Source organism: Centruroides sculpturatus, unplaced genomic scaffold (assembly GCF_000671375.1).
Source record: "Centruroides sculpturatus isolate CEXI.00-Female unplaced genomic scaffold, Cexi_2.0 scaffold457, whole genome shotgun sequence".
NCBI lineage: Eukaryota > Metazoa > Arthropoda > Arachnida > Scorpiones > Buthidae > Centruroides > Centruroides sculpturatus.
This window is the reverse complement of record NW_019385803.1, coordinates 94,408-113,311: the sequence shown is the minus strand read 5'-3', so window position 1 is coordinate 113,311 and position 18,904 is coordinate 94,408. Positions and strand designations below refer to the sequence as shown.

Here is an 18,904-nt window from a genome sequence, read left to right as displayed (position 1 = left end):
TTGTGTCCTGGCTTTTTAGTTTGTCTAAGATAAATTTCAGGGTTGTGTCAGCAGTTATCAAACTCGACTCTCTTCTACAGAGAGCTTTTACGGCCAGTTTATAGGTTAGGTTTCGTGGAAAAGGCGCGAGGCTGCAGCTCTCCATAGGCTTAATTAATAAACTGAGATCGTTCCGTCACGTGATTCATTGACGTCACAACCGACCGTAAATTAGAATTATGCACCAGGACTAGGAGAGGAGTTACTTATTTTATTTAGCGCGAAGACACTTTATTTAGCGAGAGTGGAAAGTCAACTGGCAATTAGATCAGCAGAGGTGAAAAGACAGGCAGTGCGGTGTAGAGAGGGGGTATAGCATGTGACACACTGAACGGCAACGTCGCCCTCGCCGCCGAGCGATAGCACACATAGAAACGCGGCAACACCAATAACGTAGACTTTTGCACCATTATTTAGAAAGTTAATTGAGTATTGCGGATCCGCAGCGCTGGATCCAGCACCTGATGCTGGATCCAGCAGGTCGAAGAATGCGCTGGATCCAGCTGGATTGCTGGATGAGGGATCCAGCAATTGCAATCCCTAGCAGTATACTTAATGTTTGAAAAATCTTTAAGTTTGAGATGATATTGGCATTTGAGAAGTGCATAGAAGCAATGAAGTCTGAGAGGAAAGTTGTAATAATGATGATTGAGATGAAAAAGAAACTTATTGCAAAGCATGAAAGTGGTAAACTTTTGGCAGGCCAGGCAGCCATGCTTAAGATGCCAAAGCTGACAGTGTGCAACAATGCAGTTTCCATTTTATTATACAGTATTTATGCATTTTATTTATTGCTTCACGTTTTAATCTATTATTTGGGAATTTAATTCTGTTATTGACAAGACTATGTCTTGTTTATAAAATTGCACTGCCTGCTGTGTTACCAGCTTAGAGGTATGAAGGAGTACATGTCAGGAGTTGCAATTTTGCACAGATTATTAGGTGCCCAAACCATGCACGCATAAAAAAAAAACCAGACTTATAGGTACTCAGAGGACTGAGAACTGAGTCAAAATAAAATACAAAATGGTGACTCTCTCTACAAACAGGCAAACTGAAGTCAGGTGGTAAGAGTACCACCCACAGTTGTTCTAGGAAGTGGACTCTGACCCTAGGACTGAACATGTAGTATTTTCTTTGTTTAAATAAAATTTGTAATCTAATTTTGTAAATTTGGGAGTGCTTCAAATATAACATTAAAACAGGATTTTATGTTGTTACAAGTAGGTTTTTTAACATTATCTAGTATAGTAAAATCATGGAACCGATAAAAATTTGATGTTATATTAGGATTGTCATTACATCTGAGGACATTATAATTGAGTTAAACTGTATATTGTTTGTGTAAAATAGAAAAATAGTTTTGGATGATACAATAGCCAAAATTATTATTTTAAAAAACAGTAAATTTTTGTTACACATTGGAAAAAATTCAATGCGGGCCAACATGCAACGGAGAAAAACTTTGAAATTGGATAGGTTAATTTCATTGAAAATGCATTGTGGACAACCTTGTAGTCATGGCTGGTGAAGTTTGAACAATTGCACCCAAAAGCAGCAATACCAAAGAAGATTGGAGAATGAGAACGAGACCCACTTTGGGCGTCAAAGTGGTTCTGCTTAGTAGTGAGTCTCAGAAATAGTCTTGTCCTACATATGGTTTAGCCGTTTTACTTGTTTTTTACCTTAAATTATGGGTATTTACTGTTTAAGTTTATCAAAATGAGTATTGTTTAGGGTCTGGGAATAAATTTACTCTCCTGTATTTCTAAAAAAAATTTTAAAATAGTGGAGGAAATTTAATTGAACTTCAAACAGTTCAGAGTTCAAATGGCCTGCTGGAATGAATTAAATCTGAAGTACAAGGAACCACAGAACTTGGGCTAGGTTATGTATAAATGAAACAGAAAAATGAATATTTTAATGCTTGAGATTGCAACTTCTAAACTGCATACAGGTAATTGTCTACTTTCAACAGTTGTCCCAAAGGCAGAGTATATAATAAGGTGGATTAGATGAATGTTTTATTTTCAATCTTGCAATTTTCTGCAGGGTATACGTCATCATGAGTTTCCATAAAAAATGATGGTAAAATTTATTTTCTGTCATATTTTAACAATTTAAGATCAAATTACTTATCAATACTAATACTCTGCAGATTTTAATTTAACTTACCATATCATATGACTATGGCAAAAATCTAATGCAGAAATAATTTGGCGAAAAAATCTTCTAGCTTCTTTAGGAGTCAATCGTCCTTTTTTCACTAAATAATCAAATAATTCTCCTCCAGACACGTGTTCTAATATTAAATATCTAAAATTAAAAAATAAATTCAAAAATTGGTTAAAATACATTTTCAGTTAAGATTATGTAACCAAAATAACATATGTAATACTATTAATTTATAACTTACAAATATTTTTTATTTTCATATACATCATAAAGACCTAATACATGAGGATGTTCTATAAGTTTCATAATGGCAATTTCTCTTTCCACCTATCAGACAAATAATATTTATATAAGTATAAAATGTAAAAATCAAATGTTTGTTTTTTATATAGTAAACTTTTTATTTGAAAGAAAATAAAATCCTTTGTGAAGAAAACTTGACAATTAACAAACAAAACTCAAATCGTAAATCACATGGTTCCTAAAAATATATCTAAAGTTGTAAACCATACATCAGCATTTACAGAAAATACAAAGACCCAAATAAAAAAAAATATGTTAGGTTAGTCATAATTAAAAAACATTAATCTGCTTAAGAAACTGTTTAATACATTACAAATACATTCATCCAGTTTAATTACTTACTTAATACGAAAAACAGCAATAATGTAGATATTCATTAACTGCATTTTTGGAGTTTATATCCTTATTTCTCATTGTTCCTAGGACTAAGTTCCTATATCTCAGTTACTGTGAGAATAATGTCCCTGTCAAAAATCACAATCCCAAAAAATAATCAGTTTACATTGTGTTCATAGTTTTTTGTACGTGTGTGATTTTTGACAATTTTATTAAACTTTTTGATATTTACTGTAAAGAATAATGTCTATGAGAATAATTTGTAAAAACCTGAAAACATCAGTAATAATAAGACAAGAAAACTTTGGAAAAGTAAAGGAAAAAAACTGAAACTATATTACATGAAAGAGCACTTGAATACATACATCATACTTCATATAAACTAGCATAATTTCTTTTTGTTCTTTCAGTGGAGTTGTACAATGTGTGTAACTGTCTGAAGCAGTTAATGAAAGGAAAGTACACTTCATGACAACATTTAACTTTATAATGTAATTTCACTAGCCATAACACGCTAATGAAATTACGTTATGCAATTAAGTTATCTAGTTATGAATCTCTTATAACAGAAATATTCTCAGAAGTTAATCAAACAGCCTTATAAACAAATAAAATATTTCAATTCATCCTTCATGCCTAATATAGTAATATATTACTCAGTGTGATAACTCATGGTATTACTCCAAAGAACTGTTTTTCTACCAGACTATACAGAATCATTACTAATATTTTAATAAAAACTATTGTTAATTGTAAATCATAATTCATATATATTAATGAATAATAAGGCAATAACAAACAACTAGCAAAAGTAAAATTACACCTTACAATTACAATATCATATGCATAGCCTACATACATTTAAATTTATTTATTTTTGTAACTATTATATTCATAAAAAGTAAAATATTTTTGTATTTATAATTATGATTCGGTAATAATGAAAGCTCTGATTGGAATGCATTAAAAAATCAAGAAGTAAATTAGCATAGAGTTTTGGCATTATTGATATATGCAAGTTGGGCTTACAAAAAAAAATGTGTTTTGTTCTTACAATATAACTGAACTACAGGGATATTTTAAAAAAAATAAATCTCTGTCATTTTGTTGCATCACCCAGTGCAATGTGCATCCCAAGTGATACCACAAAGTAAATACTATAAGGTGCTTTTATTTTTCCACACAGGTCATAAATCAAGTATTCACATATATAAATGTGAATACTTGATTTATGAATACATATATACTATATGTGAATTGTGAACTGATATACTTATCAGTGTATCAGTGCTTAACCTCCTAGCAAAGAAATTAATACAGAACAGACTATGGATAGGAATACAAATTGGACTGTTCTTTTATACATTGTTAATGTATAAAAGTGTGGTATCACTTGGGATGCACATTGCACTGGGTGATGCAACAAAATGACAGAGATTTATTTTTTTTTTAAATATCCCTGTAGTTCAGTTATATTATGATTAATGGATTATTCTTTTATACATTGTTAATGTATAAAAGAACAATCCATTAATCAGATTATTTCCAAGTCTCTCTAGTACAGTACATAAAAGAATCAAATAAACAAAATTATTGCATTATAAAAAAGCAGTATGTAATGCATAATACTATATTTTCTCAATTCTGAAGTGAACTATTTTTTTTTTATCATTTCTTACACAAGAGATGTAGTGTTGCAGCTGATAACATCTTACATTCACAGTTAAAAAAAAATTAACAGTTAAAAAGTTAAATTTAAAAACTCACGCCAAGCTTTGTATAGTTTCTGGATACAAATTCACTGAGTTCAGCATTAATAAAGTTCCTTTAGTATTAACACAAGCACTTTCAACGAGTGTATAACCGTCGTCTTCAGGTGAAAAGAACAAATTTTAACAAAACAAACATGCAGGATGTTCCAAAGAAACAGAATATTTAAATTCAAACCAGGTGTCCAGAAATTCTGTTAAGAATGTGCAACTAGTTTTTCATATGTTTGAATCTTTATATTTTACGATGCTAGCGGCGCATGTGTGGAAATGCTACCGCATTGGTGATGCAATATTAGGCGCATTTTGTTTTTTAGACGCCGATACAAGGCAATCCACACCCCAGGTAGATCAAGGGTGGGAACATTGCACGCTTCTGAAGTAGCCATGAGAAGCGCTTCCCAGATGAACACCAGCCTTCGATTGTTGCAGCATTTAATTATTGCCATTATGGGCCATAACGGGTTGTAGCCTTGCTCGAGAACTTTTTTAGCGAGCTCTGTAGAACATCTTCCTTTGGCTACGTCATCCTTACGCTTAGCAAGGCGGGAGGCGAGCATTCTTGTTGTTGCTCCTATGTATCTTGTAATAGCTCCCGTTGCTGGATTTTCTAGGTATATCGTGTAAATCCCTGACTTTTCTAAAGTGGTTAACCTGTCCCGATTGTTGCAGATACACCTGCGTAGATTTGGTAGGGGTTATGGGTAGTATGAAATTATACCGCCGGAATATGCGGCTGATGCGTATAGAGGTTGGTCCAAGATACGCAGTGATGACTGGATCACGGATGCTTTTTCCTTTCTGTACAGCGTGGTACTTGGGTATAGGGACTCTTTTACCTTACAGAGCACATGTTTGTATTTGCCATCTGTGAATCCTGCAAGTGATACCGCTATGCTGATGATGTCTAATTCGATTTTTGTTGCTAGCTGCGTCGACGGAAGCAGTAATGCTCTTCTAATGAGTGCAGCAATGGCAGTATTGATGTACCACAACGATTGAAAAACATCTGCCGGGATAATATACGGTAACACATCAGATTTGGGATGAACAGCAAATTGCGGCCCCTCAACCGACTTTTGTATATGCAGTTCCAGGAACGCTATTGATTCCTCGTGCTCCCTCTCCCAAGTAAACTGATAGTAGGGTATATGCTTGCGAGTTGCTGCACAAATTTGATAAACTCCTCCTCTGTACTCTCCTATACTATTAGGATATCATCGACATAACATAAGTATAGAGACGGATAACTGATGGAAAGAGGGGAGTTGAAAATTCTACGCTCGATTTCTCTCATAATGAGCTCAGCCAAGACTGCAGATAGCAGGGAGCCCAACTCCTTGCTTCTGCAAGTAGATGCTCTTGTTGAAAAGGAAATAATTGTGCTCAGAGATGAATATCAGCGCATCACGTATGTCTAGCACTTGTTGTATACTAAAACCCTTTTTGATGATCAAGGAATTAGCAAGCATTACGACTTCAAAAACAAGTACAGATGGATATAAGGAACCACATCCAATTTGTAGAAAGTACAGGAATCTTCATGTGTACCCCTCATATTGGAAGCAATGGTGGACTTGGCAGCTATAGATGACGGGGTAACATATGGTGATTCTGGAAGAAGTTCACGCAAAAACTTTGCAAGCACCTTTTCAAGGAAATATGTAGGATGCGATCTCTTGTTTACCAGTGGGCGTAACGGCCAGTTTGGTTTATTCATTTTCGGTTGAAAGAATAGCTTAGGGCATGCTACATTGGTGGGAGGATCGAGGCACCCGGTTAGAGTCGAAGCTACTCCTGGTAAAGCTATTATTTTCTTTGTCCTTTGCAGTACTGTTGGTGTTGGATCGTCATTTATCATCTGTGATTGTGATAGGAACTCATTGGCTCTAAAGATGAAATCGTCCTCCTTGCACAGAACAAATTGTTCTGTGCAAAAAGTTCTCGAGCAAGGCTACAACCCGTTATGGCCCAGAACAGCAATAATTAAATGCTGCAGCAATCGAAGGCTGGTGTTCATCTGGGAAGTGCTTCTCATGGCTACTTCAGAAGCATGCAATGTTCCCACCCTTGATCTACCCGGGATGTGGATTGCCTTGTATCGGCGTCTAAAAAATGAAACGCGCCTAACATCGTATCGCCAATACGGTAGCATTTCCATGCATGCGCCGCTAGCATCGTAAAATATAAAGATTCAAACATATCAAAAACTAGTTACATGTTCTTAACAGAATTTCCAGACACATGGTTTGAACTTAAATATTCTGTTCCTTTGGAACATCCTGCACATTTGTTTTAAAATTTGTTCTTTTCACTTGAAGTCGACGGTTATACACTCGTTGAAAATGCTTGTGTTAATACTAAAGGAACTTTATTAACGCTGAACTCAGTGAATTTGTATCCAGAAACTAAATTAACAGTTATTGCAAGTAGACCATATGGTGCATTATGCACCATTAACATATGCTTTGGCTATACTGCTCAACAGTTATATCAGTTCAAATCAGCTTTGATGATAATGAGCATTTAATCTACTCTTTTTATCATTAAAATTTTTAACACATCTATGATGACTAAATTTAAGTAACTTATCACATTGTTTTTTGGAAAACGTTCAAGTAGAAAACAAAAGACCAATGTTTGCTGTGCTACTATTTGATTAAAAATGCATTTTGGATTTTTACGTCCTTCTTCAGTTTAATCATGTTTGTAAAGCAAAGCTTTCATTTCTTTAGGTTTACACATTCCTTTGTTACAATATATTTTAAAAAAGGTATTACAAATTATATCTTTTTTACATTAGTAATATTATAAATTTACTCACATTTTAAGATTTAAGACTTTACATTTTATATTACAAAAATTAGTTTTAAAAATTAATACATGCTACCTAATAATACTGAAAAAATCATTATAATTAATATAAATTAAAGTTTTCTATCTACAAAATATTAGTGAAAATTTTTACTTACAAACCTCAACAATCCATTAATAATGAAGTGCACATTCATTAAAAGCATGAGGTATACATTTAAACAAAGCAATTGTCTAAAATTCAGTTTAAGAGTTTAAAATATCTCCTTTTTAACATCTTAAAATGCTTTCAAGGTAATATTATAAATTCAAAATGAAAAGTTATTGTATATACAAAAGAGCATAGAAATAGAGCTGCTGAATTTCATTGAGCTGCAATTTTGAAATTGCAGACCTATAAATTCCCACTGGCATCTGTCTCTCTGTTGTATGTCCATCTGTCCTTTCTTAATCTCAAGAACAGAATTAAATATAGGAAAGTTAAGACCAGATATGGAAAGCTTAGGGACAGGAAGCTCCAAGTGACTATATGAACTTCTGGTTTGGACTGGAAGTCACACTAGGGGAACATTTTTGAATTAAAATAAACAGTTACATGGATGATGATGATGATAATCTCATGACTCTCTTGTTAACAGGAAAAATATAATGTATGGAGGCAAGACATTATTAAAATCAAAGTCTATATAAAATTAAGTAAATTAAATACAGTAAAACTTCTCTAACTCAAAGCTCCAATCAGCAGAAAAAAACTTCAAGTTATATATATGATTCAAGCATAGAAATAGAGAGACAACAATAGCCTAAAAAATAGATTTGTACCTCTTTCATTATATAAAGGATCTTTTGATAGTTTTTTTTTGTTTTAAACAGCCTGTGTAATGCCTTTCAGCAAAATGTTCAATGTAATTAATGATATCAAACAGTTTTGCAAGTACATGTTGATAGTCCTCTTGCTTTAGACTGGAACATTGTCTGAAATTTGGTGTTGAAGAGTAGATACATCTGTCTGAAAATTTCATGGAAATCCAATAATTAGGATCACTTTGGACAAATTAAAATTTAAGTCAGATATTAAAGTAACATAAATCAGTGTCAGGGAACCGAAAAACTTTGACTTGGAAAAAATTTGAGTTAAGAAATTCAAATTGGAGACATTAAACCCCTACGCTTATCCTAAATTCCATTTACTTTATAATCTTACTAAGTACCATATTTTTTTACATTAAGTACCATATACCTAAATATATTTCATAATATAAATTTGTAGAAATTAATCTAAATAAAACAATATATTCTTCTGTAATGTACAGCAATTTCTTACTATAATTTTGTATGGCTAATCTATAACTTATCTACATTTGAAAGATAATTTGAAAGAAAATGCAGATTTTATGATAGGCAAGTTGTACTCAAATTTTAAATTGCAATTATGAACTCAAACAGCTTTTCCTTTGAGAAAAATTGTGATGCAGAAGAATATGTCTGCAGTGTGCACAAAGGATTTTTCATATTTTCTAAATATGCTCTTAGTGACTTTAGACAAAGATAAATTTATTTGATGAATTCTTAACTGCAACTTAAAATTGGCTTATAAACTGTCCATCACATAATCTGTACCCTCTCAAATTGTCTTTACAACACACAACCTATTGTGGTAAATGCACATGGTAAGAGTAACCTAACAAAAAGGACAAGCATACAGAGTACAGCAATGTTGCTTTAATTCACCCACGCTTAGATTTTACAAGATTCTTTAAGATTCCAACACCACTCCTTAGTTTCCTTTTTTTTACATAAAAATTCCATGAAATCCTCGGGCAGAACCGTTAATTAGAATCACATGACAAATGATCAACCAGAATATCTTGCAACAAACAAAGAAGGAAAACTTATATCTAAAAACTTAAAACTACTTACAAATACACCCAAAAGGTGGGGTGGAAGGAAAGATAGAAAGTGAAACAGATGGATATATGGTGATAGAGGAAAAAGAGCACCCAAGAGTCGGAGATTTTGATGACCACGTGGTGAATTTTTCTGAGTTATTTGTCCAAATGGTATATGCAGAATACAGCTGATTCCTTTCAAGTTCTCAATATACATTTTCCAAATGTTCTCTTATCAAGTTGTTTCAAGATTCTCTAGGAAGTTTCTCCTTAGGCCTATTGCCTCCCTTGTTTCACCTTGTTTCACACATGTCTTCTCTCTCTGACCACAAACCAAAAAGTCCTTGTATCTTACTTACCTTTAGCCCTCCAGGCTATCCCTTTCTATTGTCTAATCTAGGTCACCACCACCTGCACAATTGAAAGTTCCTGGAAGGTGATAAACAATGGAACAAAGAGCATTCATTCATTCATTCATTATTATTTATTGTACATATATATATATACAGGCCGGCCCCTGCAGAAAGCATTACCGGCTAAACTCAATACAATAGCAATGCTCAGAAGTGCATGTTATACACCAGTGTTTCTCAACGGGGGCGATATCAACCCCATGTGGGCGTTTTTCCATGTACAGAGGGCTATTAGTAACAATTTATATTTTGGCGAAAAACAATTTTCTGGGCAATATAGTAAAATATTATATTAAGAATAATTAGATATTTTATTCATTTTATCGTACAATAATTAAACAAATAACATTATACTAGTCACTAGTCTATTCAATGCAGTACGAATTTGCCGTTAGCCTTGTCCCTAGGCATTGGAATTTTGTAGTGAAGGGGGCGATACTACGTAATGGTTTTATTGAAGGGAGCAACGATTCGTTAGAGATTGAGAAACACTGTTATACAACAATAGACTAATGATGAAGAAATAAAATAAAATATATACTATATACAACTATATACATACAATAAAATACTAAACTATAAATACATATTATATATAACTGTTAACGTAACATAACAGGAAATAAATGCATAGGATATATCAATATCATAAATGTAAAAAGCAATATGTAAGAAAACAAAGTTGGCTTAACTATAAATAACTATATACAACTATACAACTACATACATACTCGGTGAGTTGCTACATTATTAGCAAAGAGTACACAAATTTTATCATAGTCATGAAACGTGTTCACAAATCACAATAAAAATACACAACAATCAGCAACTCTCTAAAGTTGAGGCCAGCACTAATGTTGAGTAATGTGTCCTTTGATTTTTAGAAAAACAGACAATTACAAATAAATCAAAGTATGCAGAATACAACAGTATACTTGATGATGTACAAAGATGTAAGTTAGTCTATGCATACATCTATATATGGTAATCAATCCTTTGTTGGAATTTGGTTTTTTCCTTAAGATATACTGGACAAGTTTTATCCATTGTATTATGACAGTTATGCGCTCTGTTTTCTCGTAAACAATTGGCACACTTTGGTGAATTATGTTTGTTCTGGCAGGAACAAAGAGCAGAGAGATGACAGAAAATAAGGAAAGGAAATATTACAACTAACTTAACAACTAACATGAAAATAATATACAACAATATGTGAGATTACTCATAGTGTGGCCAATGGCCACACTGAGTAATCTCAACAAAAATACTATACTGTATCATCAAAATTTATTAAAATTTTCAGGAATAACTAAGTCATAATTCTCAACTAAAAGTGACTAAACATTATGTGAACTGCTTCTTGTCTTTATTTTAAATATTCTAAGAAATGTTCAAAAGAACCTTATTTTATTTTAGGACTTATTACATCAAAGAGAGAGTGTACAAAACTAGAGAACAACAATAAGTTTTCAGATATTTATGGTAATCCAAATCTGTATGTTAGTTATTCAGCATTTCAGACTACTGCCCCTCTTCAGCAGAAGGTTACAATAACTTCCACTAAAAATTTATTTACAATTATTTTACAAAAAAATTACAAAAATTGAAAAAAAAATTATATTATTTTCTAAATTATCATCATCATAATGTATTTACTTGATTATATTTCCTTCTCCTTGATGTAAAAAGTTCTTAAGTAAAGTTCTCACAAACATTTTTTTTTAGAAGACTAAACATGTTTTAATTATTATGATGGTATGTGGATAGGTTTCATCTAACAAAATTAATACCTTCCCTGAGCAAGCTTGTTTATTTACAATAGATAACAGATTTTTAATCACTTAAGACAGAATAACAGAAATCCAATATGACACACATTTTTTGGAATTCTACAGAAATTATGCTTTTAATATCTCAAAAAACATTTAAAGGACTGTCTACTTGCAAAGATACTTTTAACCTTTTAACAACTTAGATGCTTTCATGCCATAGGGATGGGCAACCCGTTTTAAAAATAAAGGCCTGGGGCCTGCACATGCAGCCCGCAATAATATTTTTTGCTACTAGCTTAAAATTTGAATAAATATATCAATTTCCCAGTTTAAGAAAGTATGTGGCAAAACTTAAAACGTTATTTTCTACAACTTATGTACATTAATAGTTTTTCCGCAATGAATTTAGTAAAAATTAAAACAAGAAACCAGGTAACAGACACATCAAAACTAATTTAAAACTAGCAATGACTAATATTTAACCAAATATTTCTGATATATTATGTTTACATCAGTTCCAGAAGCTAAATTAAGTATATCTATGATAATTTTTAATTATATATAAATAATTGTGATTTATCGACATTTTTTTCTCTTTTCTCTTGTATGCATCCCACGTCAATTCAAAAGTTTTGAAATGCAGCCCTCACATAGAAAAAGGTTGTCCATCCCGCCATAAACAAAAATTTAAATTCAAGAATGTAGTAAAATATTTCATCTCCAAAGACATATTCCAAAATAAATTTCCCAAATATGTTGTATTGAAGAGATGTTATAGACTGCATCTGAGCCCTATAATATATATTGAACATATAGACATTCTTCGATAATTCAGAACGTTGTGAATAACAACAGATAGGTATTGTGAACAGAAATATCTGTTCTATTTTATATGTCTTATCTTCCTGTTCACTTAAACAATTCTTTGTATTACTGTTCAAGAGAATAAATAATACTGTATTTTTTTCAAATTGCAGCCCAAAAATTCAGTTCAGCAGCATTGTAACAATGTCACAATAAATAATTGCTTGTTGATTATTATCGTATTTGTTGACTAGGTGGCAACATTATATAAGCAAATGTAATGGCTCTGTTGCTTAGAGAACATGCACACATTCATTCATTATAATTCAATAGTACTTGTTGTCTAAGTGGTAAAACAGTTTTCTTATACTGTATTTAAAATTTCATTCTGTGCCCTAAGGAAAAATGTAAATTATATTATATATTTACATTTATTAGATTGAGAAATATGAATAAATTCCCTTTATTTTGCCTTGCTGTCTGAGTACTTTTAATGCTAATCTGTCCGTATTTTTCTTCAACTATTATGATAACCCCAATTTTAACACTGTATCATCCAGTTATAAACTATTTTTGAATATATCTTGTTGAAATGCTTTGAATAAATTCATATAACAACTCTTTATTCAAGCACAACAATTTTTATATAGAAATATAAAAATAATACATAGGTATGTATATCAACAATCTGCTGATAAGATGCTATTATATGTGAATATAGCATAGAACGCAGTAAAACAAAATATACTCTTTACTTGTTTTTATCATCCTCATAAATGTCACTTCCACAGTTCTATCATTGTGTTTAGTTAAGACTTATGAAACTCAATTTTGTCACTTCCTCACTTAATACATAACATCAGGGCTGTAGAGTTGGAGTCAGGAAAAATGTGTTGACTTCGACTCCAGCATTTTAATATTAATTTAGTTTTTTTTATTTAAAATGAAAAAAAATTTATTTTATATTTAATAATTTTTAAAAATGTTTTGGTATTTTGTTATAATTCATTTATTTTAAATACAAAATGCAACAATTTAATTTATTAAATATGTATCAATAGTTTTCTTTGTAGTACAGTAGAGCATCAATTATCCGAAATCAACTGGGGTTTTTCGGAAAATTGATTTTTCAGATAGCCGATTATGTACGAAAAAATATATTAACCTATCCCATGTTGAAATTCATTCAAATCCTGGTACATCCTTAAGTACTCTCTCATGGTCACGCCAGTGCTGCCAACTAAAACATGCACACCAACAAACAGTGCCGGCCTGAGGCAAGTTTTAGAATGGAGCGAGATCCTATTATGGCGCCCAGGAGTGGAACCCCGCCCACGCACACCACCCACGCGCGTCTCAACAGATAAGGCCATTTACATACTGGCCACACGCTTGCAACTAAAATATCGAAAAAGTGGAAAAAAATATTTTTTCTTTTAATTTTCTTTACCACTGAGGCACCCCTAGGACTTAGCGCCTGGAGCGGCTGCTCCGTTCGCCTTATGGTAGGGCTGGCTCTGCCAACAAAAATAATATTGGAGTAGCCCAAGACATAGTCAAAGATTGCAGTGCCACAGCACTAGCAAAAATTTAAATTTGCCAACTGGAAAACTTTTGGTTAATTGATGTTTCGGTTTATCGATATTAGGATAATCAATGCTCTACTGTATTTGTGTTTAGTAGTTAAATTATTTTGACCCAATTAAATTTGAATATTTATTACTCATTCCTTTATTATCCCCGCTCTAAATAAGTACTCTATTTTTTTTGAATGAGCCAGACTAATTAATCAGAGTATATATTTTTATTTTCTGAACAAGGAGCTGAAATAGCTAGACGCACACTTTTTAGTTGGACTAACTTTTCTGGAAAGGTGAAATTGAAGTGCAAAAGCTCTAGAATAAAGATATGTAGATGTAGAATTTTATCACTCCCCTTTTTCCTCTTATTAAATATTTGTTAAAAATTAATTTTTTTATACAAATAAATATTAATGTAAGTTAAATATTAAAAATACTAATTATAAAAATTTTTGGATAAATGTCCAGGGCTCCTTTCAGAGTTCTAAGTAGGGTAACCCCTATGAGCACCTCATAGGTGTTACCCCATAAAATGACTTTGTATTTAATTTTGCTGGAGTCAGAGTTAGCATACTAAAATTATCAGGAGTTGGAGTTGTCAGAGTTGAGTGTTTTTTTACCAACTCCGCAGCCCTGGTTTTTATACGTTCATATCTAAGTACTTCCAGTTATAATTCCAGTTATGTCACAAATTATTATTATATTATATTATATTATATTTATTAGAATAATAATAAAAGTTTTAAAATCATTACTGAATTTAAGTATTAAAAAAATCAGAAATTTTTTAATCAAGAAAATATTTACCTTCTGTAGCACCGAATCACTTAATTTCTCTCTATTAATTATTTTAATGGCTACTTTGTTTCCTGTAACACAATGGATACCAAGTTTGACAAGACCTAGACATAAAATAAATATTTTTACATATTTATTCATACATACATAAAAAAAGTATTAAAATTATTTAATATTGTAAAATGATTTTATAATCATTTCTAATTTATTTTTATTTTACTCTAGAGCACTGGTGTCCAAACTATGGCTCCTGGCATGTTAATCTGTTCTGTAAATATATTTGAGACATTACATAAATAATAGAAATACAGTAGATTTTTTTTTTTGTACAGTATGTCATAAACAAAATATTTGTAGCTCAACTACCTGTGAATGTGTGCAATTTGGCCTACCAATCACAGGTATCAAAATCAAAAATCAAAAAGTTTGGGTACCACTACTCTAGAGCACTAATTTGTGTATATTTTGTAATTACTCTAGATAAAACTATCTTTTTTCTAAAAAATCAAATATTTCTACATGAATAAAAAAAATTCTACTTGATTGCCAACAAAAAGTATTTCCTAGGATGATATTTAGAATTAAGTTACCATATAGTTGTGCAGTTCTGTTACCTAAAATACATTTCTTCTATCTTAGAAAGGCCATTCAAGAAACACCAGACACGACATGTGTGAGGTAGCAAAAAATTCCTATATTAGCACTAGTCTTTAATCTAAACAAACTAAACTAAATAAACAAACAAATCTGCTGCAAGTCAACATCCAGGGGTTAGTTGACCATCACCTCATCACTGGTTAAGTTGTACAGGGAATTTTTATATATCATCCTATTGAGTCACATTATAACAATATTATATTATAAAAATGTTAATAAGTATGAATTATAATTTTTAGAATACTGCTTAATACCTACCAACTTAAGAAATACTGTATTTATCCAAATATAAAGCACACCTCTACTTTTGAAATTAATTTTGAGGAGAAAAGAGATGCAATTTATGATGTCAATCAAAAATTATTTGATGACATATTTTGTTAAATTTTGGTAATTAAGTGATAATGGCTCAGAAATTCGTCCCCAAAACTTGGTGATAGAATGTTCAAACTGACAGAGGGTAGAAATGCTTATGAATGGTGCAACATCTCTGAAAAAAGTTGTGAAAAAATTCCCCAAATTAACAGAACATTTTTAAAGTGAAAAAAAACTGATTAAAAAAAAGTCTGCCTTATATTTGGATAAATACAGTAATATAGAATATAGGGTAGTTGCACTAGTAAATGACCAATTAAGCACTTTGATAAGGAGATTTGAATATAATCACTTAATAAACAGACATTTAACGTAAGTAATGATCATTGCTGGTTACCAAGGACTTGCACTACTTATTCAGAAAGTGAATTTTTAATTTTCTGTAATAGTGATTAAATTAATGACATGATGTTTTTAAAATTTAAAAATCACCAGTGAATGACCATGTGGCTCTAGTAGTTGACCAGTTGATGGATAGTGAATGCTTACAAGTGACTAATAATAAATAACTAGAGTTTTAGGATACTATAAGTAATTTTATACCATTGTATACTATATAATGTATATTAATATTATAAAGAGGTAAAGTTTGGATGTAGGAGGTAATCTCCAAAACTACTCATCCAATTTCAAAAATTCTTTCACCAATATTTAGAATGGAACTTCAGAATGGACATAGGCTGTATATTATTCCATTAAACATTCATCTAGGTAAGCATTATATTTTGGTGTCAGCGAGTGGCAGAGAGGCAAAACGCATATGTATACATGATAGGTAATCGCACGGCGCAGACATGTGGTCGATGAGATATGCAGTGCACGTCCTGAACATTTCCTATTTGTTGTCGCTTAAAATAACGAATATCTTTTGTGCCAGATGCATTCCTAAGCATTCATATAAATTAAAAGATATCATCTAGGTAAGTGTTATATTTTTGGTGTCAGTGGGTGGTGGTGGGGCAAGACGCATACGTATACAAGATAGGTAACGACACGGCGCAGTCGCATAGTCGGCAAGATATGCAGTGCACATGTCCAAACTTGTATATTATATAGATGTCAAAATTCCCCCATGGGGGAGAGGGACAAAATTAAGGCTTACCGTGAAGCACTCTGCTTCTATTATACTATTTTAGATGTGGTTTTTTACGTTTTTGATTGCGTTTTAATAGGGTACGTCAAGAGAATGTACTGTACACTAAGAAGGGATTCAAAATTCCTTCCCATGGAGAGTGTTATACATTTATAATAGATACATTTTGAGCCACAGCAACACATGGCCGGGTACAGCTAGTACAGGGGTGGCCAACAGTTTTTTGCACCCGAGCCGAATTGGAAAGAAAACTTTTCCCACGGGCCGAACCAGAGGCTGCCCTAGGAAGATTTTGAGGTGGTGTGAGATCTCATTGTGGTGTCACCCCGTAGAGACTAAATTGTACATAGAGATTATGGATACATTTTTCACATTATCATGCTTTTATCAACATTCTATGCTGTACTTACGAGATTTGTAATGGAGGGTTAACTCTAAATGTACAGTGAGTTGTTGACCTTTTTTATCTTTTTTTTTTCTTTTAGGTGTCAAAATTTTTTATTGAGCTATTCAGACTTCAGTAGCTAATATTGAAAGATTGATTGCGGGCCACAAATTCATTAGATGTTGTTGACCATGTTGACTATGCCTGAGCTAGTATATAGAATACAATGATATAAAATTGTTGACACATATTATGTGTAAACAATTTATACTCATCACTTCATATTACGACAACTAAAAAAAGTAATCTATTAATATTTCATCATGATTCATTCTGACGACCACAAAATATAATCTATACTTCGGTGGGTTGACGTCATTCAACTGACCAATCAGCGTTTTGTGCCATCTGGATATTTAGCCGCACGTCAGCAAAACGGCTTGCTTGCCGCCCTCTGGCGGTGAAGTTAGGCGTTAGCTGCTTTGGCTATTTCGCCCCGTGTAGAAGTTATTCCAGGTGAGTGGAGTTGGGTTGTGAAACAGATGGTGATCTACAGTTGAGAAAACTTGAAAAGACTAGAAGAGACGATTGGAAAAATCAGTACACATGTCGGGGTGGATGAGTTGACTGTTGGTCGACCGTTGGCAGTTAAAAGGAGTGATGAGGAAAGTCAAAATGATTTAGTAGTTGTAGGTATTTTTGTATTCATTAAAAAAGGTCGATAAGGATTGGAGGCANTTGGAAAAATCAGTACACATGTCGGGGTGGATGAGTTGACTGTTAGTCGACCGTTGGCAGTTAAAAGGAGTGATGAGGAAAGTCAAAATGATTTAGTAGTTGTAGGTATTTTTGTATTCATTAAAAAAGGTCGATAAGGAATGGAGGCAGACGTCTTTCGGGTATAATTGGAGGCAGTCGCTGATGTTGAGAAGATGATTTTTTGTTAGACTGTTGCTGGACGATTTCGTATTCAGCGCCGCCTCTCGTGAAAAAATCTCGTCGGTTTTTTTAATAACCGGAAAAAATTTATATATATATATTATTTTATTAGAAATAAGCGAATTCCTTGCACTGTTTAGGGAGGAAAATGGCGATACTGCGGCTGCACGCCTGCATTTCGGAGATTTCGGCGGCGTAAAAATTTATGCCGCGAAGCATTGACTCCACAAAGCTTTCGGCATAATTCACTGTATTCGAGAAACTGAATAGACGCCATAGTGATGAGTTTTGCTTATACTGTATATATAATTTATGATTTATGAAAAATGAAAATATCTTTTGCATATTCCTTTGAATAAGCCCAGCCACTTGCTGAAAATTGAGCAAATCACTTGCTACAAGTGATTTGCATGTTTTTGTGTGTTAAAAATGATTTTGTGAATTAAAATTGGGTTATTAAGACAAGGTATCACCATATTCTACTTTCGACTATGAACTACAGTCGACCCCCTATAAGATAGAGAGAGATACGTTCCATTCTTTAGGAATCCGATTTCTTACGAATCCTTCCAATCACAACCCGACACGTGTCAAGTTTACGGACTACGGTAGTTTGAAAGATTTTCTTCCATAAAATTAATCGATTCTAGACTAATCCGACTCAACATTTCCAAAATACGTATATTTTTTTTTGGAATAATCCGTATAAACTACGCTATAAACAAAAAATTGTAGGATTACTTACCGAGTGTGCACCATCGAC

At 32.4% G+C, this 18,904-nt stretch overlaps 1 protein-coding gene across 7 annotated transcripts in view; it reads right to left on the bottom strand.

Moving 5' to 3' along the window:
• Nucleotides 1-18,904, bottom strand: part of LOC111642225 (serine/threonine-protein kinase BRSK2-like) — a 159,449-nt gene that overhangs the window by 104,516 nt on the left and 36,029 nt on the right. For 5 of the 7 annotated variants that reach the window (XM_023388531.1, XM_023388532.1, XM_023388536.1 and 2 more), the window contains exons 2-4: nt 14,702-14,796; nt 2,456-2,541; nt 2,215-2,355 (exon numbers count right to left, since the gene is read on the bottom strand). In XM_023388531.1, the coding sequence (XP_023244299.1) occupies nt 2,215-2,355; nt 2,456-2,541; nt 14,702-14,796 (322 nt within the window). The other 2 variants (XM_023388535.1, XM_023388537.1) reach the window with 2 other exon arrangements.